Raw genomic sequence first — 26468 nt, forward strand, 5'->3', positions numbered from 1 at the left:
AGTTGCCCAGTTATGTCCGACTCTTCGTGACCCCATGGTCTGTAGCCCACCAGGCTCCTCTGTCCACAGAATTCTCCAGACAAGAAGACTGGGGTGAATTGTCATTTCCTTCTCCAGGGCATCTTCCCAGTCCAGGGATCAAATCTGGGTCTCCTGCATTGCAGGCAGATTCTTTAGCATCTGAACCATCAAGGAAGCAGTATGTATAAGCCTATATACTATTCTAAGTTCTCTCACCTTGATGATTTCATGTGACTTCTTTTAAAAACTCTGAAAAGTTGACTAAGGAAATAGGACTATCATCATTCTACAAGTGACAGAAACAGAGAAGCTAAGTAACTCAGGTCACAAAATAAGAATGTGTGCTTAGTCGCTCAGTTGTGTTGACTCTTTGTGACCCCATGGACTGCAGCCCACCAGGCTCCTCTGTCCATGGGGAGTCTCCAGCCAAGAATACTGGAGTGGGTTGCCATGCCCTCCTCCAAGGGATCTTCCCAGCCCAGGGATCAAACCCAAGTCTCCTGCACTGCAGGAAGATTCTTTACCATCTGAGTCACCAGGGAAGTCCACGTAATACACTTTCAATATGAATATTTAGCTACATTTTTATTAAGGCAAACCCACATAACATTAACCTAGAATATTACAAGTAACTAATCAGAGTTTCCATATATACCTAAATGAAGTTGTCAGAGATGTATTATCCATTATAAAAATTATATCTGTTATGACTTAAATCATTTAAAAAGTATCTGAATGACAAAGAAGTAGAAGAAAACAGAAAAATTAAGTCTAATAAGGAAAGTGGTAAGATGGATGATAGATCATTTTTGTAATAGCTAGAAATCATAAACTATAGTTTGGTAAGAAAGCTAAAATTTTAAATTACATATTCCCTTCTCACAACTTTCAGTAATTTAGACTGGTTTTATTTTGCTTTTAAGCACACCAATCTCATATATGAATCTCAATGACAAAAGATGATAAACTCATAGTTCAAATCTTTTAATGAAAAGCAGATGGGCAGAAAATTGTGGAGGGGAGATTTATTCATAGATTTCTGACACTGATTTGCTAAACAATTTAAGTAGCTATGAGGTTCATAAAATAAACATGAAAATTTGTAAGTCTTTTTCACTGAAAATTCCACTATAAAATGATGTCAAAATTGACACTTTATATTAACAAGTGTCATTTTCAGCCCACAGCATACATTCTCCAACAGATTGTATGTTTGTCAGTTTAAGACACAACCTAAGTAAAATCAACAAGTAACCATTCAGAAAAGCATAGAAGCACTTCTAAAGACATTTTCCCCCTTACTTTAGCAAAGAAAGAATTACGGAAATCATTCACAAAACTAACAAAACCAGCCCATTCAGTGGTTAAACTGTGGGAACGTTAAGGTTTTAAAAGAGTCTATTCATAGGAAAAAGTCAAAGGATAAAAACTGCATATAAGTTTATTATAGCACTTTTTAATGCACCAAGTAGAACCAAAAAGTATTTATATTCATGTGATTCACGGACAATCCTATATGCTGTCATTCAACTGCCAAAATGAAAGAAACCGTAACTATTAAAATGTCAAAATTTCAGCAACTACCAGCAAGATCATACAGTATTTTTTTTTCTCAAGAAAGCAACAGAAAAAATGACTTAAAAATTCAGATTCCAACCAACGTAGTGAGAAAAGGGAAGAAGGGTACACTTGGAGCAAAACTCATTTTCTCCCTTATTTTAATGCTTTAAACAGAATTAGTTGTCTTCCCCCACTTAAGTTTTTAGTTTAAGGGATCAATCAACCCTGGACAAACTCAAGTGTCTTTTCAAATGATTCTGCATAGAAAAGTATATACATAAAACAAAGGGGGGAACAAAGGTTTTGACTCAAGATGTAAAAACTGAACTTCTTTTGGTTCCTCAACTTGGGAAAATAAGATGCAAAAAATAGTCTCAAATTATTTATTCCCTTACAAAATGGCCAAGTACACTATCTTGGTCACCATTCAATTGAACATATGATGAAAAAAACAGAGTTTAGGAAACGGTTTAGGAGTTATCCCAGGCCCACCTTAATGACAGAGGAGATTGTTTCAACTTGAGAAGCTCTAATAAAATCATACATAAAGTGGGCCAAAGAGAATAAAAATATGAAAGCAGAGACAGGCATCAAAAATTCAAAGAAAAAAAAGTACAGTCACTTAATACTTTCTGTCAGTTAAAAACTTATGACCTAATTTAGTAAAAGTCTCTTTTCCTGTTTCTCAATTAAGGAAACAGAAAAAGAAATTCTGAGAAAGGCTCATTCTGGCAGCTCCCCTTAAACAGAGAAGGCACACTCCACTTGAGGCAAGGTTATCCATCAATATTAATTGTAAATAATATATTACATTCATATTGTAAATAATCACACTCAAACAAAGTATGTGTTGTTACAAACCTCATTTTCAAAGAGCTTGAAAACCTGAGTATATAAAACAGGGGATTGTTTTCTTGAAGATGAGCATCTGTAAGTTCATGTTGCATCTCTTTAGCCATTATTTGAAGCTCAGACAGTGATCAGTCTATACTTCCAAATGGAGACCATGTAGCATGATACCCAACAGAATTCATCTCTGGAGATACATAAAGCTGGTTTGAATCTGGTCCATGCTAGCTACGGAGAAGGCAATGGCACCCCACTCCAGTACTCTTACCTGGAAAATCCCATGGACGGAGGAGCCTGGTAGGCTGCAGTCCATGGGGTCGCTAAGAGTCAGGCACGACTGAGCGACTTCACTTTCACTTTACACTTTCACACATTGGAGAAGGAAATGGCAACCCACTCCAGTGTTCTTGCCTGGAGAATCCCAGAGACGGTGGAGCCTGATTGGCTGCCGTCTATGGGGTCGCACAGTCTGACACGACTGAAGCGACTTAGCAGCAGCAGCAGCAGCATGCTAGCTACTAGCCATGTAACTTGGGAAAACCTTCCCAAGCCTGTTTTCTGACAGGCAGGGATATTAATAGTACCAACTTCACAGACCTGATGTGAGAACTAGATGAGGAAACCCACCTAAGGCAGTGAGCCCAGCACCTGGCACATAGCACATACTCGATAAGTAACTGCTAAATTAACACTTGTGTTTACATCAGTCCAGTCTCTTAGGAGAATGGACATATTCTTTATAATACAAAGAGGATCCCTGAAAAAAAGAAATCAAGAGAGAGAACCAGAACCTAACAATGTGGAAGAGAAATGAAAGGCATTTATTTAAAAGAAATATAAAAAGTACAACAAACTGATAAAAAAACACTATGCAATGTGGGAAATACATACAATGGTATTATTCATTCTAAAAAGAAAGGAAATTCTGATGTGTGTTAACTACAACATGAATTAACCTTGAAAATATTATGCTAAGCGAAAAAGGTCAGACACAAAAGGATAAATATTAAACAATTCCATTTATACATGGTACCGAGCATAGGCAAATTCACAGACAAAAAGCAGAGTACAGATTACCATGGTCTGGGGAAGTGGGGGAATAGGGAGTTTAATGTGCAGTTTCTGTTTGAGATGATGGAAAGTTCTGGAAATGGAGAGCAGTGATCACTGTAAAACACTGGGAATGTACTTAATGCCACCGTATCATATACTTAAAAATGGCTAAACTGAAAAGAAAAATGGCTAAAATGGTAAGTTTTATGTTATGTAAATGATACCACAATAAACAAACTATGTGAGTAAAACCTTTCTACATTATAGGAGAGTTAATAAATTACAGCTGCTGCTGCTGCTAAGTCACCTCAGTCGTGTCCGACTCTGTGTGACCCCATAGACGGAAGCCCACCAGGCTCCTCCGTTCCTGGGATTCTCCAGGCAAGAAAATAAATTACAGCAGACTAGACTAAATTCCCAAATACCAACATGAAAGCATGCTCGACTCTGGAACACCACACAGCACAAAAAATCTTCACCATGGCCAAGAGTCCTTATGTAATTTGTTTCCTTGCTCACTGCTCTGCCACACTGGCCTTTTTGCTATTCCTCTAACATGCAGAATGCAGTCCTGCCTCAAGTCTGTTACACTTGCTGCTCCTTCTATCTGGTGGAATACTCTTTCCCCAGAAAATGCAGAGCTCCCTGATTTCACTCACATCTGCTTAAATGCTGCTTCCCCAAGACCCTCTGGCTAAAGAAATCTCCCACTGGCATTTGCTCCCATTCGACCACTCTCCATGAGCTTGCTCTGCTTCATTTTTCAGAAATGACTCATTCATTCATTTCTTCACTTGTTCAGTGCCCATCTCTTCCACTAAACTATAAGCTGCATGAGGACAGGAACCTTGTCCCTCACGTTCACTACAAAGTTTCCAGCCCTTAAAAACACTGCCTAACAAATGGGAGACACACAATAAGAGAGCCCACATGCCGCAACTACTGAGCCGACACACCACAACTAGAGAGTCGGTGCACCACACAAAAGATCCGCACGATGCAATGAGACCCAATGCACCAAATCAACATTTTTTTTAAGTATGGAAAAACATACCAAAATATCACAAGTGGTAATCTCTATGGGATGAGGATACACTATTATTTTCCCTTTTGTTTCTGTATTTTCTAACTTTTATACAATGAAAGATTTATGTGATTTAAAAAAAAAAAGACTGCTTTACCAGCAAATCAACTACTAAGAACTCACTCTAGTTACACAGTTAGTGAAAGTGAAAGTCACTCAGTCATGTCCGACTCTTTGCAACCCCATGGACTATACAGTCCATGGAATTCTCCAGGCCGGAATACTGGAGTGGGTAGCCTTTCCCTTCTCCAGGGGATATTCCCAGCCCAGGGATCAAACCCAGGTCTCCCGCATTGCAGGCAGATTCTTTACCAGCTGAGCCACAAGGGAAGCCCAAGAATACCAGAATGGGTAGCCTATCCCTTCTCCAGGGGTTCATCCCGACCCAGGAATCGAACCGGGGTCTCCTGCACTGCAGACTGATTCTCTACCATCTGAGCTATCAGGGAAGCCTTGATATACAGTTAGGGATAGCACAAAGATTTGATTTCAATGAAGTTCATCATAGTTTTACATTTAATAAAAAAAAAATATGAAACAACCAAAACATTCAATTATATAAATTATGGAAATCTTTAAGACAAAACATTCTATAATCACTTAAAATTATGTGATGTGAAAACAATGACATGAGAACACGTGAGTTAAAGAAACAATGTGTGGAATATGGTACAAGCATTTTTAAATGAGAGAACTGACAAGATATTCACCAAAAGTCAAGAACGGTTATTTCGGATTCGTATTATTTTAATCTTTTTTTGCCTTCCTTGAGCTTTCCTGTATATAAAGGTACTAAACATGCATTACTTTGGTACTGAGAAAAAATAAGCTTAGTGATTGTGTGACTGTGCCAAAAGCTGCCTTCTTCCTTATTTGAGCACCATCTAGTGCTCAATATACATAATACAATTTTCATTATGCAATAAAGGTTTCTAAAAAGTAGCCTTTATAAAAAGGACACTGACAAATATTACCATACTCTGTGTTTGGCCTAATTTTTAAAATAGTTGAATGATTAATTCAAAAGAGTCATACGATTTTCAATAAGAAAATAAAACAGTCATAAGAAAATTGGTTAAATCTGTGTTGCTTATTTTCACCCCCTCAAGTATTTTAGAGTAACTCTCAAGACAGAGACCTTGATCTTTTAAATTAATGGGAGAGAAGAGGAAAGTCAGACACTTTATGTGCATTATGGTTTTTCTCCTTCCTACAAATCTACATGGTAGGTAATATCATTGCCATTTTACAGAACCGTCAACAAGTTCGGTGAGATTAAGGGGCTTCCCTATGCTCCCCAGGTGGCTCAACGGTAAAGAATCGTCTGCCAACAACAGGAGGCACAAGGGATTTGGGTTTGATCCCTCAGTTGGGAAAATACCTTGGAGGAGAAAACAGCAACCTGCTCTAGTATTCTTGCCTGGAGAATCCAATGGACAGAGGAGTCTGATGGACTACAGTCCATGGGATCACAAAGAGTCGGACAGGACTGAACACACATGCACACACTCTAAATTCACAAAGCTAATAAGCAGCAGAGCTGAGGTGCAAGACAAAGTCACTCTGACTCCAAAATCTATGCTCCCCCGATCATGTTCTGCTGTTTCTATTCTCTATGCTTTGCCCACTTTTTGGCAAAATGATTCTCATTCTTGGTAAGCATCCAAGGGTCACTACACTGCTCAGCACTGCTCTCAAATCTAGAAAGCTAAGTTCATTCAGTGTTAATGCCCTAATCAAATATCAATTTAAAATAAAAGCTTTTGGCAATCCACTCCAGTATTCTTGCCTGGGAAATCCCATGGAAAGAGAAGCCTAGAAAGCTATACAGTCCATGAGGTCATGAAAGAGTCGGACACGACTTAGCAAGTAAACAAAAACAGTTTTAGAAAGCATCATTTTTTTAGCTGAGACGTAGATATTGGTTTTTAATATGTTTCATATCTTTGTTATTTATACATTACATGAAATACATTTAAGGATTTTACTGCAAATCTGTGGATTACAAAGTCAAGAAACAGCCTTTAGACATAGTCCAATTGTGCATGTCTATTTTTAATCAACATCAATTTTTTTTCTTTATTACAATGTGTGAAGTTCAAACTGTGAAGCATCAAATATGAGTATCAAAGTATTCATATTTTAGTCTCCCTTTCCCATCTTTCAACTTTTCTTCATTTTCATGTTCTAATATTCTAAATACTGCGTTGTACTTAGTTAACTTGTTTGTCTCTATCACTAGAGTGCATAAACCAGAAAATGATGCCTTGTGTGTTAGTAAAAGTTTGTTGACTTTTCAATCTACCACTCACTTACCTCAAAGAAAACTCCTTAAAATAATGCCTTCACCAAATCCACTTAACAAGAACCCCCAAGGAATCACAATTCTAATCCTCAGCTTTCCAACAAGTGTACCAAAAATGGGTGACACGTGGACAGATTTTGATCTTTCCAGTCAGTCCTCTGCGGTCAAAGGACCCTCCGAGCTGCCAGGCCACCACATGTGACCAGCCTTATCAGTTTTCAAATAAACAAGAAATACGTGTGGAAGCACTATCAGTGCCCCATAAAGTCTCTTCCTGACCTGTTAACACTTGTTTCTCATGCCCTGCCAACAGGAATTGAATTAATGGAAGTAATTTTACCATCCTTTACTCACAGGATAGAAATCACTTCTACCATACATATAAGGCTATTGCTGTATTATATGTAATAGGAAAACACTGGAAGCAATCCAACTGGTAAAAGTAAATGACTATATGAATTCTGATACGTTCAGCAATCAACAGACACTTTAGTTTCTTCCATTTCTTGGCTATTGTAAATATGCTGCAATGGACATAGGGATTCATGTATCTCATTTTCTTTTTCTTTCGAAAAATACCCAGAAGGGCAATAGCTGGACTGTATGGTAGTTCTATTTTTAATGTTTTGAGGAAACTCCATACTTTTTTCCATAGTGACTTTGTTGTTGTTGTTCAGTTGCTAAGTCATGTCCGACTCTTGCAACCCCACAACTGCAGCACGCCAGGCCTCCCTGTCCTTCACCATCTCCCAGAGTTTGCTCAAACCCATGTCCATTGAGTCAGTGATGCTATCCTACCATCTCATCCTCTGTGGTCCCCTTCTCTTCCTGCCTTCAATCTTTCCCAGCATCAGGGTCTTTTCCAATGAGTCAACTCTTTGTCTCAGGTGGCCAAAGTATTGGAGTTTCAGCTTCAGCATCAGTCCTTCCAATGAATATTCAGGGGTGATTTCCTTTAGGACTGACAAGTTTGATCTTGCAGTGCAAGGAACTTTCAACAGTCTTCTCCAGCACCACAGTTCGACTTTACCAATTTACATTCCTGCCCACAGTGCACAAGGCTTTCCTTTTCTCCAGATCTTTACCAACACATATTTGTTGTCTTTTTGATTGACTCAATGGACATGAGTTTGAGTAAACTCCGGGAGTTGGTGATGGACAGGGAGGCCTGGCATGCTGTGGTCCATGGAGTCGCAAAGAGTCGGACACGACTTAGCAACTGAATTGAACTGATGATTGCCATTCTGACAGATGTGATATAGTATCTCACTCTGGTTTTCATTTGCATTTCCCTGATGATCAGTGGTACTGAGTATCTTTTCATGTGTCCAATGGCTATTTGTATGCCTTCAGCGGAAAAAGGTGTATCCGCATTATCTCATTTTTTTAATCTGGTTGCTTGTTCTTTTTTTTTTAATGTTAAGATGTATGAGTTCTTTTTGGATATTAATCCCTCATCGTATTATTCATTTTGGATATTAATCCCTCATCTGATAGATCATTTGCAAACATCTTCACCCATTCAGTAGACTGCCTTTTCATTTTCTCAGTTGTTTCCATTGCTCTACAAAAGCTTTTTGGTTTGATTGAGTCCCACTAGTCTATTTGTGTTTTTGTTTCCCCTGCCTGAGGAGACATACACAAAAAATACTGCTAACAGCAGTGTCAAAGAGCATATGCTACCCATGTTTTCTTCTAGGAGTTTTATGGTTTCAGGTCTTATGTCAAGTAATCAATCCATTTTATTTTTGTATACTGTGTTAAAGAATGCTCTAATTTTATTCCTTTACATGTAGCTGTCCAATCTTACCAGCACCACTTCCTGAAGAGACTTTCTTTTCCCTACTGTATATTCTTGCCTCCTCTGTTATAGACTAACTGAACATAAGTGCATGGGTTTATTTCTAGGTTCTCAATTCTGTTCCACTGATCTGTGTCTGTTTTTGTGCCAGTAACATGCTATTTTGATCAGTGTAGTTTTGTAGTATAGTTTGAAATTAGAGCATGTGATATCTCCAGTTTTGTTGTTCTTTCTCAAGATATTTTTGGCTCTTTAGTGTCTCGTGCATTTCCATAGAAAATGCCATTGGTATTTTGATAAGGATTGCATTACATCTATAGAATGCATTTGGGAGTGTGGTCTTTTTAACAATATTAATTCCTCCAATCTATGAGCCGGGTATACCTTTCCATTTGTTTGTGTTGTCTTCAATTTCTTCCGTCAATGTCTTATAGTTTTCTGACTATACATCTTTTACCTCCTTGTTTAGACTCATTCCCAAATATTTTTGATGCAATTTTAAATAGGATTATTCTCTTAATTTCTATTTGATAGTTCATTGTTAGTGTACAGAAACACAACAGATTGCTGTATACTGAGTTTGTAACCTGCAACTTTACTGAACTCATTTATTAGTTCTAATAGTTTTTTGGTGGTATCTTTAGAATCTTCTATACGTAGTATCATGTCATCTGTAAAGAATGACAGTTTTACTTCTTCCTTTCCAAATTGGACTCCTTTAATTTCTTTTTCTTGTTATGACTGCTCTGGCTAGGACCTCCAATACTCTGTTGAACAAAATAGTGGACAATAGTGGACAGCTCTGTCTTGTTCCTGATCTTAGAGCATGCTTTGAATTTTTCACCACAGAGCATGATATTAGATGTGGGCCTGTCATATATTGAGGTATGTTCCCTTTATATCTACACTTTGTTGAGGGTTTCTTTTTTTTTTAATCATAAATGGATGTTGAATTTTTGCCAGTTTTTCTGCATCTACCGAAATGATCATATGCTTTGGTCTTCAATATGTTAATATGGTATATTATATTGATTTGTGGATACTGAATCATCCTTGCTTCCCTGGGATGAATCCCAACTGATCATGGTGTCAGTCAGTCAGTTCAGTCGCTCAGTAGTGTCCAACTCTTTGCGACCCCATGAATTGCAGCACGCCTGGCCTCCCTGTTCATCACCAACTCCCAGAGTTCACTCAGACTCACGTCCACCAAGTCGGTGATGGCATCCAGCCATCTCAACCTCTGTGGTCCCCTTCTCCTCCTGCCCCCAATCCCTCCCAGGATCAGAGTCTTTTCCAATGAGTCAACTCTTTGCATGAAGTGACCAAAGTACTGGAGTTTCAGCTTTAGCATCAGTCCTTCCAATGAACACCCAGGACTGATCTCCTTTAGGATGGACTGGTTGGATCTCCTTGCAGTCCAAGGGACTCTCAAGAGTCTTCCCCAACACCACAGTTCAAAAGCATCAATTCTTCAGCACTCAGCCTTCTTCACAGTCCAACTCTCACATCCATACATGACCACAGGAAAAACCATAGCCTTGACTAGACAGACCTTTGTTGGCAAAGTAATGTCTCTGCTTTTCAATATGCTATCTAGGTTGGTCATAACTTTCCTCCCAAGGAGTAAGTATCTTTTAATTTCATGGCTGCAATCACCATCTGCAGTGATTCTGGAGCCCCCAAAAATAAAGTCTGACACTGTTTCCACTGTTTCCCCATCTATTTGCCATGAAGTGATGGGACCAGATGCCATGATCTTAGTTTTCTGAATGTTGAGCTTTAAGCCAACTTTTTCACTCTCCTCTTTCACTTTCATCAAGGATCATGGTGTATGATCCTTTTAATGTATTACTGAATTTAGTTTGCTAATATTTTGTTGATAATTTTTGCATCAGTGGTATTAGCCTGTAATTTTCTTTTTTTGTGTGTGGTCTTTATCTGCTTTTGGTATCTGGGTGACACTGGTCTCACAGAATGAGTTCAAAAGTATTCCTTCCTCTGCAGTTTTTTGGAATAGCTTGAGAAGAGTAGGTGTTATTTCTTCCTTAAATGTTTGGGAGAATTCACCTGTAAAGCCATCTCATCCTGGACTTTTGTTTTTTGGGAGCTTTTTGATTACTGATTCAATTTCATTACTGGTAACCAGTCTGCTCATATGCTTTATTTATTGCTAATTTGGTCTTGGAAGATTGTATATCCTAGGAATTAATCCATTTTTTCTTGAAATCCTATCAAGCAATATGAGACTAGAGATCAGTTGTAAGAAAAAAAACCAACAGAAAACCTCAAAGGTGTAGACAGTAAACAATATGCTACTAAGTAACTACTAGGTAACTGAAGAAATCAAAGAGAAAAAAAAAAAAAAAAACCTGGAGATAAATGAAAAAAGAAACACAATGATCCAAAATCTATGGGATGCAACAAAAGCAGTTCTAAGAGAGAAGTTTATAGAGATAAAAGCCTATCCCAAAAAACAACAAAAATCTCAAACAATCAAACCTTATGCCTAAATAATTATAAAAAGAAGCAAAACCCAAAGTTAGTAAAAAGAAAAGAAGTAATAAAGATCAGAGCAGAAATAAATGAAACAGAGACTAAAACAGCAGAAAAGATCAATGAAACTAAGAGCTGATTCTTTGAAAAAATAAACAAAACTGATAAACTTTTAGCCAGACTCACCAAGAAAAAGAGGACTCATATAAACCAGAAATGAAAAGGTAATTACAACTGATAGTACAGAAATACAAAGGATTATTAAGAGATTACTATGAACAATTATATACCAATAAAATGGACATATAATGGGCTGGAGAGTTTAGTGAATATTGTTTATCCTCCATACATTTGGAGTCTTCTGTAGTTTTCTTTCTTCTTATAACTGATCTGTAGTCTCATATTGCTTGACACGATTTCAATCTTCTTAAATTTACTAAGACTTATTCTGTGGCCTAGCATGTGATCTATCCTGGAGAACGTTCCATGTGCACTTGAGTGTGTATTCTCATGCTTTTAGATAGAATGTTTATATGTGTGGATGTATGTGTTTATATATATATATATGCATCAATCATCTGGTCTAATTTGTCTTCTGGACCAGGGTTTCCTTACAAATTTTCTGTCTGGATGATCTGTCCACTGATGTAAGTGGGGTGTTAAAAGTCTCCCACTATTACTGTGTTACTGTTAATTTTTCCTTTTATGTTTGTTAACTGCTTTATTTATTTAGGTGTTCTTATATTGGGTACATATATATATATACACACATACACTTACAACTGTTGTATCTTCTTGTTGTATTGATCCTTTGATCATTATGTAATGTCTCTCATTACAGTCTTTGTCTTACAGTCTATTTTGTCTGATATAAGTATTGTTATCCCTGCTTTCTGTCTCCATTTGAATGGGAAAACTTTTCCATCCTCTCACTTTCAGTCTGTGTCTTTAGATCTGAAATGAGTCTCTTGCAGGCAGCACATAGACGGGTCTCGCTTTTGTATCCATTCCTCCTCCACTTTATGTCTTTTGATTGGAGCATGCGGTCTATTTATAAAGTAACTGTTGATAGCTATGTACTTATTGCCATTTTGTTCATCATTTTCTGGTAGTTTTTGTAGTTTTTGTCCTCTCTTCTAACTGTGGTGTTATGTTTGGATTCCTTTCTCTTTGTGCGTATGTATCTATTATAGATTTTTGGTCTGTGGCTACCATGACGTTTATATGTAACTATACACATATATATAGCTTAGTGTTTGGACATCATATTTTACAACTCTGTTTTATGTATCTCAACTATTTACTGCAGACAAAGATGATTTTACTACCTCTGTCTTTAGCTCTGCATTGTTTTTTATTTCATTGCTATATTTTCCCTAGTGGTTCAGATGGTAAAGGAGCTGCCTGCATTGTAGGAGACCTGGGTTCAATTACTGGGTCAGGAAGATTCCCTGGAGAAGGGAATGGCTCCCCACTCCAGTATTCTTGCTTGGAGAATTCCATGAACTAAGGAGTCTGGCAGACTACAGTTAATGGGGTCACAAACAGACATGATTAAGCAATGAACACTTTCCCTTTTCAACTTTAGTATGAAATCAGTCATATAAATAATTTTAAAACACTTTATTAAGAAAAATAAGCAGTATATTACTTAAAATTTACTCTAGATTTAATCTTGATTTTATTTCACACCTTTGCTTCACAAGGAATTTTAATAAGGTGAAAAGTTGAAAACTATTGAAGAATCTGAACATTTTTCAACCATGCCTGGAAACTGTAACAAAATCTTGCTACCCTGGTGCCAAAAACAGTTTACAGTAAGGAAAGATTAGATTAGTCCTAAAGGACTTACTGCTTCTAAAAAAAACTCGCAGACATCAATTTTTGGCTGACTTGAGGAAAGCACATATGGGATCCAAGGAATTCCAGGAGTGAGCAATCTCAGAAATGTTTGGATTCAGAGTCTTCCCTACAGTTATTCATCTTAGAGTTGAAAAATTCATAAAGTAAGTAATACCATCCCTGACTATCAATGAGGTAGCACCTTCCACCTCAAGGCCTGCTCAATGTTAACATTCTACAGGTCACATACCAAATACTAGCAGAGGAGCTGAGGGCAGGGGAGAGGAAAGAGGAACTTCAAACAAAGTGACAAAAGTATACAAACCATCACGAACAAAGCTTTTCTGGATATTTCGACTAGCTATCCCTCCTCCACCGTAATGTACAGTTTACTCACTTTACAGCTTTTTACTCTAAGATTCCTTTATAAACAAGGATGAATTAAGAAAAAAATGACATGAAGAATAAACGAGAACAGCAAAGGATCTTTGAGAAAAAGCAATAATTAGCAAAACAAACTATAAAGCCATAATAATTCAAACTGCAAGGCACCAGCAAGAGTCAAGAAATAGACAATAATGGCTAACAATTTATTCCCACCACTATTGCTTAGAAGTTCATCCTTTTCCCAAAGCTCTGAAGTGCCAGCTTTGCATAAATCAAGTACACACACACACACACCATCTTCTTCCTCCTTTCCTTCTAAAGAGCACTTTAGCTATTATTAATTTTTTTCTTTCCCATTCAAATTTTGTCTATCTTTAAATAAGAAATAATCCTTATCATCTAGAACTACTTTGGTGCCTCCATATTCTGGGAGAAGAACTTTATCTCCAACTTCCATGCTGACTGGCTGAATCTCTCTACCCTTTCCTTTAGAGCCCAATCCAATAGCTACTATCATTGCCTGCAATACTTTTCCTTGTGGTTTTTTCTGGAAGCATAATGTCTCCTATGGTTACAGTTTCAGCTGCACTTCTTTCAGCTAGGGACAAAACTTCCTAAATGCCTGTCCTACCATGACTCCAGTTGTTGCAGTTCGTACTCTGCTCTCACACTACCACCACAAGGAAAGACCTTGTCGGACACTCTGGACATGTAAACTCAGCTAAGTCTTCTTTAATGTCTTTTGGCAGAGCACAAATGGATTGTAGTACAGTTTACATAAGTGAAAAGAAAATTTATTTTGAATAATAAATAATCTCTTTATATGCTCTTTTTTCCTCTAAGTCTTATTACAACATGAGCAGAGATACTCAATGATAATTTCTTCAGGATTAAGGAAATGATTTCAAAATGTACTGATACTATAGTTCATCTTCAGTTTGACCTCTCTCATCAATCCACAACCACCTTTAATTTTCCAAGGATCTCAAAAGCACTAATATGTAGCTACTTCCCATAATATACAACTAACTCACATTATCACAAAACGTAAACTAAGTCAACCTTGTAGAGTCCAATCCAACTATATCTAAAACTCAGAAATCAAAATGTATTGCCAAAATATATAAACAATTTACAAAAAGCAAATACCAATAATCCTTAACCCTCAAACATATGAAAATAAACATAACCTTGATTGTTAAAGGATAATACATATACATACATTTTACATATATATATATTTAATTCATAGTCAAAAGACTGAGAGATAGCCCTTCCAACTCTAGGGTCAGGGAGAGAAGAAATACAGACTTAGTTGTCATGATGGTACCATTTTCATTACTGAAAATCAGTAGAAGAAAAGAATTGTTTCCCCTTATTAATAATATAATAAAAACTATATTTTACTATAACTTAATTCATGAAAGCAATCCTTTACAGGAGAATTCCAGTTAAGAAATGACCAAATTAAAAATAATACCATTTTGTAATCTCTTATAAGATAGGTGATTGGAACCAAAATCATCAGTGGATTCTAAACCACAACCAAACCTCTCAGTCTTAACATGATAACTGATTAAGACTTCGCATTTTCTGTATCCTAACTGAATACAATATAAGGCACCTAGCATCACTTATGAATTACTTTTACCAAAAATGTTTAACCCAAATTTTATCATCTTTAAATCTGATGTTCAATTTATAGAAAATTCAAATAAAAAAACAAAATATAAGAAGTAGTCAGGTAGATCTAGAAGGCGGAACAGTCTACAGAAAAACTGATCCAGTTTCTTAGAAGAAAAAAAAAAAGAATGGCATAGGCATATGGGAAAAGAAAATAGTGGCTGGAGTTGGGAAATATATAGCTCTGTTCGAGATTAAAGACATTCAAGAAATATAACTACCAAATGCAAGGTATACACCTTATTTATTTCCTAATTGTAAAAAACAAACTATAAAACAACTAGGGAAATTTTAAGAAGGACTGGCTAAGTGAAACTATTGTTATTTTGTGTGATATTACTGTTAATTTTGTGATTGTTAAGATGTGAGAATGGTATTATGATTATAAAGAAAACGTCTGTATTTTACTTTACTTTAGAGTACTTTAAAATATAGATGAAGTAAATACGGAAATAATCCAAATGGCTGTTAACTGATGAATAGATAAACAAATGATTGTATATTCATATACATGAATCTTACTCAGGAATAAAAATGAATGAAATATTGATACATGCTACAACATATCATCACAGTCAAAGATTTCAGGGACTAGGCCACAGACATCTTTAGGGGGCCATCATTCAGTCTTTCATAATAAAACTATTAAAAATAAATAAAAATCCTTAAAATCTACATACTGAATAATGGGAATTCAACATTCTAGTCACTCTACATAGTTAAATGTTGGTCAGTTTTTATAATAGTTAAAAAGGAAATACTGGTTTTCACCTGCCAAAATGGCAAAGGCCAAAGAGTCTAAAAATGCATTAAACTGATAAAGGGGTGGGAAAGCAGACCTCCTCATATATTGATGGTAGAAGTATACATTAGTACAACTTCCATGAAGCAGTTTGGTAATATCTACCAAAATTACAAATGCACATACACTCTGATACAGCAATTCTACTTTGAGGAATTTATACTAGAAATTTACTTGTATGCATGAGAAATTATATATGCAGCATTATCTGTTATAATAAAATATTGGAAACAATCTAAATGTTTACCAATAAAAAACTGATTTCATATAATCTGCAGATACTCTTGGTGTTTCCCCAGGGGCTCAGTGGTAAAGAATCTGCCTACAATGAAGGAGACACTGGTTTGATCCCTGGTTCGGGAAGATCCCTTGGAGAAGGGACTGGCAACCCATTCCAGTATTCTTGCCTGGAGAATCCCATGGACAGAGGAGCCTGGCAGGCTACACCCCATGAGGTCACAAAGAGTCAGACACAACTGAGCTACTGAGCACACATTGATACTCTGCAGTCACTTAAAAGAATAAGACAGGTACATATTAACTGTGGGGGAAAAAGCAAGGACAGCAAGCAAGAAGAAAAAAGCAAGGTATGTGTGGTATGCTAGTATTTGTCTTTAAACAGTCTTGTAAAACTACATGAAATATATGGTTTTACTATTTCTGGAAGGATTCAAAAGAAACTGCTACCAGGAATCATCTCTGGAGAAAGGAGGTGGCTGAGTGGGGGAAAGGAGAGAGAAAAACTTATTTCTTCCTTTTCATAACTTTTGGGTTTTCTACCAGTACATGTACAACAAATGGAGAGAGAGAACATTAAAATAAAAATTTTTTCAAAAATCAGTATACAAGTTTATGTGGCCCTGAATACAAATTTTCAATTTCCAAGTTACCTCTTACCTGCTTGTTGGTGCAGGGAAAGAAAATGATAGAAGCTGATTCCAGAACGGATCATTCTCAGAGACAGATTCGGTGCCTGATAACTTTTTCAAGTACTCATTTTTAGGAAGATCACCAATTCTGCTACTGTTTGATCCCATCTTTTAATCTGGCAGATAACTTGTCCTCAAACCTTCATTTCCACAAAACAACCTACAAAGAATAAGAAGAAAAATTTCAAATGTGCTCAAAATAATTGTCATACTTTTTCTACCCATGACCTAAATATAAGAAACTATAAACCTACTTTTAAAAAAATCATACCTCCCTCTATTTTTTTAATCTCAACAATGGGATACAATACACTAGTGAAAATAAATTAACCAGATCTACAATTACCAACATGCACACATCTCAAAAATATTTAAAGAAAGCTATGAGATAATGACATGACGTAATTTCATTTATATGACTGTAAAATGTACAAACAATATTATGGATATATTCATAGCTACTACAAATATTAAAACATATATGGGAAAAATACAAAGCAAAATCAGAAGAATGCTTTCATATAATGTTATTGTGTGAGGAAAGGGGAGGCTTCAGTCGCATAAACACTTTCTAGAAAAGAAAAGGGAAAGGAAAAGAAATAGATTCTTGTTTAGATTTGCTGAAAATGGAGAAGAGATATAAAGGTTTTGTTTCATTACCCTCTATTACTGTCTGTCTTATACATTAATTCTTAAAAAGAAAAAAACTGGTTTCTTAATCTTGCAGTAGCAATACTGGAAGATAGATAGATGATAAGGAAGCAATGCCTTTAAATTAAGAAAAAAATTTTTAACTGGAATTCTATACCTAGCCAAAAGCTCCCAGATAGTATGAAGGTAGAAGAGCATTTTTAGATTTGCCAACACTCAAAAACCTCCCATGCACCCATTTGAAGCTACTGGAAAATTTCAGTATGAGGGCATAAACCAAGAAAAATGAAGACACGGAATTGAGGAAACAGGATTCAACACAAGATAGGTGAAAAGAAATTACAGGTCAAGAGCTGTGCAACAGCTGGAACAAGGGTCAGCATGGCCCACTGACCTCCTGGGGAAGAAAACACAGAACTGCTATAGGTCACCTGATGTGTCCAACCTTATTCAGTAGATTTGTAAAATACCAGAGAATATGGAAGGAAGTGGGGAAGGAATGACTGTTACTCAGAACACAAAGTAAATGATTTAATTATGTATTCTGGGGGAAAAAAACATTGTTCAAGAAAAGTTTGTGTAGTCACAGGGTATAACTCATTTCAGGTTATGAATATTTATATAATCACTATAATATAAAGACTAAATCAAAAATTGTGAGGTAATAACTATACTAGGGAAATGCCAGAGAAAGAAATGAGAGTGGTGCCTTAAGAACGTGAAGTTGAGACTTTCCTGGTGGTCCAGTGGTTAAGACTCTGAACTTCCAATTCAAGAAGTATGGGTTCCATCCCTGGTCAGGGAACTACTCCCACATGCCACAACTGAGACCCGGCACAGCCAAAGAAATAAAAATAAACATTAAAAAAATTATTTTAAGAATGTGAAATCTCTGACTTCCATTAAGTAGGTAGGAGGTCAATCTTAGAAAATATTTTAAATTACTAAATCAGAAAATAATAGTAAAAGCATATTAGTTATAAATAAGGAGGTAAGTAACAAGAAGCAACAGCTCAGAGATTTGAGAGTAGCCACCTTTGGGGAAAAGGACTCAAGTGGGTAGGGTGGTAGTACAGTTTTTTCATCATAAGTCCATCATATTATTTGATTTTTAACCTATGTCTATATATTACTTTGATATTTTTTAATTAAATATTTTTTCACCTCCTTGACTATTCCATTTCTGACTCAAATTTAAATTTTTAACATATACAGAAAACACAAGAAACATCATAACTTAATTAATAGTGATAAAAATGTGAAGTATTCTTTTATGATGCCTACAACTAACAGCCTTAAGGAAATCTACTTGTAGGATATAGTTTAATGTTATAATACAAATTATTAAAGCTGACAGCTCCTAAAATCTAAATTTAAAATTTCTATCACTATGTATGTTTACTGACAGGTCACACGTTTGGTCAAAAAAGAGAATTAAATCCAAAGACACAGTGACAAACACATAAATCAAAACAAAAAACTTAGAAATGGACCCACCAAGCTGCAGCCACTTGGAGTTTTTCAACAATGCAAAATCAATTCAATAAAAGGACAATTTTTTCAAATAATAATGCTAGAACAACTGGGTATCAACAGGTCACACTCTGACCTAAACCTTTCACGTTATACCAAAGTTAATTCAAAGTGAATTACAGATCTAAATGTAAACTTAAAAAGTATAAAACTTTTAGATAAGAACACAAGAGAAAACCGTGACTTGGGGTCAGGAAATACTTAGACATTACACAAAAGCACAACCCATAAAAGAAAACATCAATAAATTGAGCTCCATCAAAATTAAAAACTTTTGGTCTATGAAAACCCTATTAAGGGGATGGAAAGACAAGACACATAAAGAATCTGCCTTCCAATGCAGAGGACATGGGTTCCATCCCTGGTTGGGGAACTAAGAGATCCCACAAGCCAGGGAGCAGCTAAGCTTGTGCAGCACAACTACTGAGCCCTCGGGCTTTAGATGAGCCCTCACGCTCTGCAACTGGAGAAGCCCCTGTGCCACGACCAGGGAAAGCCTGCACCCCAGACAAAGACCCAGCACAGCCAACAACAACAACAAATTAAAAGCTGCATATAAAACTACTTGAGGAAAAAATGAAGATCAAAACATTTTGCTCTCAATCAAATAGGCAAGTACTTCATTTTTCTTTTGGTACCTTAACAACAATCAATTAAAAATTTACTTTGGGAGTTTAATTAGTACATAAATGATAAATTTTTCAAAAGAGCAAAACTCCATCCATCCACCTCATAAGGCAACAATAAGAATATCATAGAGTCTATTAATGAAAATTTAAGTCAGACTTGATTTCTTATTTGTATTTTATTTTTTGGATACTATAGTAACATACATGGTATAAAATATACAGGGTTCAATCGATATACAGTAAAAAGTCTTTCTCCCATCCCTTCTAACCACCTAGTTTCTCAACTCAGAGAAAATATTACTAGTTTCTTGGGTGTCATTCCACAGATTTTCTGCGTATATATAAACACATATTTTTTCCTATTTACATAAACCATAACACACTACATATGCCTCTTTGCTCTTCCCAGTTAACATATATTGGAAATCATTACGTATCTATATATAAAGCACTTCATTTATTTTTTACAACTCTGTAACAACTTTGGTTTTTAATTCCGTAAGTCCCATAATGGTGGACATTTACATAATTTATGGTCTTTTGTAAACTACAAATAACTCACCAGTAAGCATCCGGTATAGAAGATATTTCACATACGTATCAGTATATAGGTACAATAAATCCACAGAAACAGAATTGCTGGGTCAAAGATCCCATGTATTTCTAATTTTGGTAGATACTGCTGAAGGGCAGCAGAATATGCCACCTCAAAATACGCCACTGTGACACTTTATTTTGAGCTACACGCACTTGAAAACAGTAAACGCCGGGTGAGCCCTTTTCTGAACCCTCCTTATCTGCCTGAAGCCAGACTCTCCAAAAGGAACTCCATTATCATAAGTTGATCAGTTTCATCAACCAAGGAAGATTGATTCTTATCACAGGGGAGCCAAGAAGCTGACACAACACGGAGATAAACTTTGTCACAAACTATCACATCTCTCATCTGTGCTTCTGAGGCCCATCTATCCTTCCTAAAAATCATTTACTCTGCCTTAAGAGGCCTATGTTCCCCTTTCCCTTCCCCTTTTAAGATGGTATTTAAACCTGAATTGAGCCACCTCAGGAGCCACTCATTTTTCCCTAGGTATCTCCCATGAGGTGTGCATATTAACAAACTTCTCTTTTCTCCCCTGTTGACCTTTTACCACAGGGCCTCAGTTAAGAACTCAGAAGGGGAGAGGGGACTTCATCTTCCCCTCTCCTACACTGCCTTGCTGCCTTCCTTGGAGGTTGCCGACCTCCACCCTCTTCAGCAATGCCTATTTCTCCACACCACAGTCACCGATCTTTAATCACACTTTTCAGTCTTCACCAACTGATAAGTGAAAATAGTTTTCAATATGGCGTTAATTTGCATTTCATTTCTCGTGCTGTGAATGAGGCCATTACCTGCTCATTTCCTTTGCCTATTTTCTACTGGTTTATACAAAATAAATTTTATTTTCAAAGCTGCTAGGACAGGTCAAAGTATGAAAACAAGTGCTCCACCCAGGACCAATACGAAACCTCTCTGAGACAACAAGAATGAAGCCTGTAAGCTGTAAGAGGAGACTGAGAATGTTAACAAGGAAAACCAGGACGGCCAACTGAACATAAAATGCAATGTCTCCTTCTCCTCTTTTCTTCACCCAACCCTAGAAATAACACACGTGCACGCACACACACACTCTGTCAATTACTACACAGCCATGCTCAGAAAGACACAGAAAACCAGAAGCTGTGAGGAGTCCTTATAAAATATAAAACAGCTGGAGATGGACTGAAAAGAAAAGTGACATCCAGGAAAGGCAAAAGAGCCTTCAATCAAGGGCACCAAGAGTATGAATAGCAAGCCAAGCCCAGAGGCAGACAGCCAGAAAAGGGCCAGAGCCCAGGGGCAACAGGCCTGCCTAGGACATCCTGCCCAGTTACCCCTACCCTCACTCCCCTGGGCAACAACAAAGTACTATCTGCTGAGAACAGAGAGTGAAGGCAGCACCCGAGGCAGCTGCAACCCCAAGGAACAAGCTCAGCCAAGCAGACAACCAGCCACGAGCTACTCTTGCCAGAAAGTTCCACCTGCTTCCCACCCTCACAGAAAGCAAAGTGGAAAACAGACCCAATGGCATCTCTTCTGCATCTGATTCATGCCAAGGATTCCAAACATATACACACACACAATCACCTGTACTCAATGTGTGTGGAACCCCCAAGATCCTAATTAATGAAAACCAGAATAAATTGGAACTTCAAAAACCCACTAGCCAATCACCTGGAGAAGGCAATGGCACCCCACTCCAGTACTCCTGCCTGGAAAATCCCATGGCCGGAGGAGCCTGGTAGGCTGCAGTCCATGGGGCCACTGAGGGTCGGACACAACTGAGCGACTTCACTTTCACTTTTCACTTTCCTGCATTGGAGAAGGAAATGGCAACCCACTCCAGTGTTCTTGCCTGGAGAATCCCAGGGACGGGGAGCCTGGTGGCTGCCGTCTGTGGGGTCACAGAGTCGGACACGACTGAAGCGACGCAGCAGCCAATCACCACAACTCCTATTGCTCTTCACTCTCACTGTGCATCTGAAGACTTCTCTGGTTTCAGCTCTTTTTTTCCTCAATATGCGACGCAGCAGCAGCCAATCACCACAACTCCTATTGCTCTTCACTCTCACTGTGCATCGGAAGACTTCTCTGGTTTCAGCTCTTCTTTTCCTCAATATGTCAGTAACTGAGCCTGTCTCCTAGGCTTACCAATGGTGTCCACAATTCTACTTTCAGATCTCTCCTATCCCAACCTCTGATTGGAATGCCTAGAACACTTGAGTTATTTTTTAAACTTAAGCATTTGTTGTTGTTGTTATTTAGTTTCTAAGTCATGCCTAACTGCTGCGATCCCGTGGACTATATGTTATCTGCCAGGCTTCCCTGTCCATGGGACTGCCCAGGCAAGAATACTAGAGTGGGTTGTCATTTCTTTTTCCAGGGGGTCTTCCAGATCCAGGGCTCGAACCTGCATCTCCTGCACTGGCAGGCAGATTCTTTACCACTGAGCCACCAAGGAAGGAAGCCACCAAACTTAAGGTTAATATAACATATATTTATATTTACATTTATATTTATATAAGGGCTTCCCTGGTGGCTCAGCAATAAAGAATCCGCTGGCAATACAGGAGACACAGGTTCGATCCCTGCATCGATCCCATGCAGATCCCTGCATATCCCCTGGAGGAGGGTATGGCAACCCACTTGGGTATTCTTGCCTGGACAATCCCATGGACAGACAAGGCTGGTGGGCTACAATCCATAGGGTTGCAGAGTCAGACGTGACTGAAGCAACTGAGCAGGCATGCGTATTTATATATATACACATAAATATATCTCCAGTAATTTTGTGGATAACACTTCTTACAGAAGTGCTTACAGAAATAAGCAGCATGCTGATGCTTTTAGTAGACCTATCTTTAATGTAACGTAGTCAGTTCTGTGTTTAGTTGCTCAGTTGTGTCTGACTCTTTGTGACCCCATGGACTATAGCCCACTAGGCTCCCATGTCCATGGGGATTCTCCAGGCAAGAATACTGGAGTGGGTTGCCATGCCTTCTTCCAGGGTAATCTTCCCAACCCAGGTCTCCTGCATTGCAGGCGGGTTCTTTACCAGAGCTACCAGGGAAGCTAATGTAATCAGTAACTCAATCTTAACATGTGTAAAACTGATGCCACTCTTGCTCAAAACCAGTCTCCTCTTCCCACTACTTTAGCCTAAAGTGCCCATTATGGAAAAAACTACCTTTAAATGTCATTGTTCTGGAGTATATATGCTGTATCTCCCAAGGTAGATGATTCCTGAGAAGCATGAATCAGGCTTTACGTCTTGATATCCCTAGGTAACCTAAAGCACCTGCTAAAGAGACAGTACTCAAAAAAAAAAAAAAAAACTTCCTGAAATAGCCAAGGTCTCACAGCTAATACATATATTAGAAGATCTTCAGTATAAATGAGAAATAAAATATGCTAATTAAAACAGCAAAGTATCATTTTTACCCATTAGATTAGTAAAGGTTGAAAAACAAAACCTTAATCGCAGTGTGAGAGTAGTAAGGAAACAGGCACCCCCACCATTAATGTAAGTATTTGACAACATCTGTCAAATTTTTAAGTATGCCAAAATGTTGGTTTTGGTAAACTCATACAAGTTGACAAGTTCTATACATCCAGAAGTTAATCATTTGGAATAGCAAGCTGTCAATAAAACCGGAATGACCATCATGTGGAGATTAATTGCAATATGGAATAAACGTATAATGGAATACAATGTAGCCATGGAAAAGAAAGAGGTAGACCTTGTGTGTTAATGTGTAAAGAGATCCCAAATATGGCAAGTACCAGTAAAAGCAAACACAAAGACACAGAACAGCTCATATAGTAAAACCCCATTATTTTAAATAAGCATGTAAATTCTTATACAAACTAGATAATTCCTGGAAGAAAACATAAGCAATGGTCCAAGACTGGTTACCTCTGAAGAATGGAAATGGAAATTTAGAGGAAAGGGAGTTTCCACATTATGTTTTCCTACACTGCTTCGACTTTTTTTTAAAACCAGAAACATGTAAAGTTAAAAAAAAAATGGATTGTTCTCCTTCTCTGCTGTCCTTCAGGAAGGATCTTTATGTGCTTCTGGTTTGTGCTTTAAACTCTTATTGAGTGACACCAGAACTAATATTTTGTCTTGACTTCTCAGTCAAAACCCAAGCATAAATCTCTACTTATTGAACATTTCAATTTGATGTCTTGCTATCATCAAAAATCTTAAAGTAGAATTTAATATTTGTCCCCTAAAACAAGTAACCCCTCCAAAGGTCACTATTCCTTGTCAATGTTATCAGGATTCTTGGCTCAAGTTATCTCACTCACATACCCAAGCGTATATTCCACACATGCTTATTACACACTTACTATAAATGTAGGTGATGTGATGTTTACTGAAAATGAAAAAAAGTAAAAAAACCAGGTCCCTGCCATTAATGGACTCAAATCCTGGTGGGAGAGATGAATCTGTCAATAAATTATTATAGCACATTCGATAAGTATTACAATGGAGTTATTACAAGAAGCTACATAAATACACAGGAGCACCAGAGGCCGAGGAACCACACAAGCAGCAGCACTAGGAGCAGACTGGCTGACACAACGTGCTTTACGCTCACTGATTCATCTCGTCCCCAGGAACAAATCTGAAAGGCAGGCACAGTTTTCTCATTTTACAGGTGAGGAAACTAAGGCACAGACAGGTTAAGTAATTTACCAAACACATGAGGTCCCAGACATAGTAAGTAGCAAAGGCAGGATTGGAACCTAGGCTAAGTCCAGGGTCCCTGGTCTTGAACACTTTACTAGGGTGACTCTCCAAGAACGTCACCAAGTTCTGTGGGTTCTGCTACAATACCCACAATTTTCCATGTCATCTTTTAAACAAATTTCTTGATCTTCCTGCTGCCTCCATTCGGGACCAGGCTTCTTTAATCTCACACAATTTAGTGCAAGAGTACTTTGATTTCTTTGCTTCCAATCTCTCCATTTGGATTCACTCTGCACACTTCACTACTACATAAATCCTTAAAAAACAGGAAATTCAGTCCAGCATTGAAATTAAGACCAAAGGTTCTAGTGTCTGATAGACCCTGCTAAGCCTGAATAATCAGTCTGAATCTCCATTTTACCATTTATCAAACCCCACTGCATCACAAGAAAACAACAATCCTTACAACCCATAAGATTTTTTGAGGATGAAGCAATATGACACATGCAAAAAAGCACTCAGTAAAGGACCTAGCTCAGGATAGGGTCAGCCAAGGAAAACTATTAAACCTATTTTTAATATTAGTGAAGTTACCACTTCCACCACTTCACTCACCAGCTCAAAAATTATTCAATGATTCTTCATTACCTGAAAAGCCCAGTACTGACATTCAAGACCTTCCATATAGTCTGAAAGTTCGAATTCTAACTTTATTTCCAACCATCCTCCAAACCAGTACTTCTCAAACTTAAAGGTACGTAAAAAACACCAGTGCAGCATGTGGAGCATGAGGCTAAAAATGCAAATGCTTATGCCTCAAAGATTCAGAATGTCAGGCTAGTGCCCAGGCATCTACATTTTCTTACAAGTATCCACAGTGATTCTGATACAAGCAGTGTATGAACCTCAATTTGCAAATAGGAACCAAAACAAAGTAAGGCGGGCCTGTTCTCAACACCGAGGGTGCTCATCCACTCCTCTGCTCCTGCCTTCTACACCCGCGTTTCCCCCACACACCTGTCCCACAGCACCTGAAACCCTAGTCACTAAACATAACACAAGCTCACTCTTTTCTCTAGTCCAAGGGTGCTCATTAGCTTCACCACTCATTTGGAATTTAACTACCAAGTTAAACTAACTACCATAGTTAATTTTGGAGAAGGAAATAACAATCCACTCCAGTATTCTTGCCTACAGAATTCCGTGGAAAGAGGAGCCTGGCGTGCTACAGTCCATGGGGTCGCAAAGAGCTGGACATGACTGAGCAACTACACTTTCCCTTTTCATAGTTAATTTAATTACACCTTGGTCTGCTGTCTGACTCATATAATACTGCTTTTCAGTATTTTCTGATCAGTTATTTCCTCTAGTCAGCTTTACTATCATGAGTGAAAACAATACTGTGAACAAGAAATGTTATGCTCAATATTTTGCATCTGATTTGTGAAATATCTGATATTTGTGCATGCATACATGCTAAGTTGCTTCAGTCATGTCCAACTCTTTGCAACCCTATGGACTGTAGCACACCAGGCTCTTCTGCCCATGGGATTCTCCAGGCAAAAAT

General features: G+C 37.6%; 1 protein-coding gene across 3 annotated transcripts in view; it reads right to left on the reverse strand.

Annotated features, from left to right (window-relative positions):
- The window catches only part of DYM (dymeclin), a 395381-nt gene that overhangs the window by 354635 nt on the left and 14278 nt on the right, over positions 1 to 26468 (reverse strand). For all 3 annotated transcript variants that reach the window (XM_005886705.2, XM_070361533.1, XM_070361534.1), the window contains one exon: positions 16778 to 16969. In XM_005886705.2, the coding sequence (XP_005886767.1) occupies positions 16778 to 16917 (140 nt within the window). In that variant the 5' untranslated portion in view covers positions 16918 to 16969. The remainder of the gene's footprint in view (positions 1 to 16777; positions 16970 to 26468) is intronic.

This window comes from Bos mutus, chromosome 24 (genome assembly GCF_027580195.1).
Source record: "Bos mutus isolate GX-2022 chromosome 24, NWIPB_WYAK_1.1, whole genome shotgun sequence".
Lineage (NCBI taxonomy): Eukaryota > Metazoa > Chordata > Mammalia > Artiodactyla > Bovidae > Bos > Bos mutus.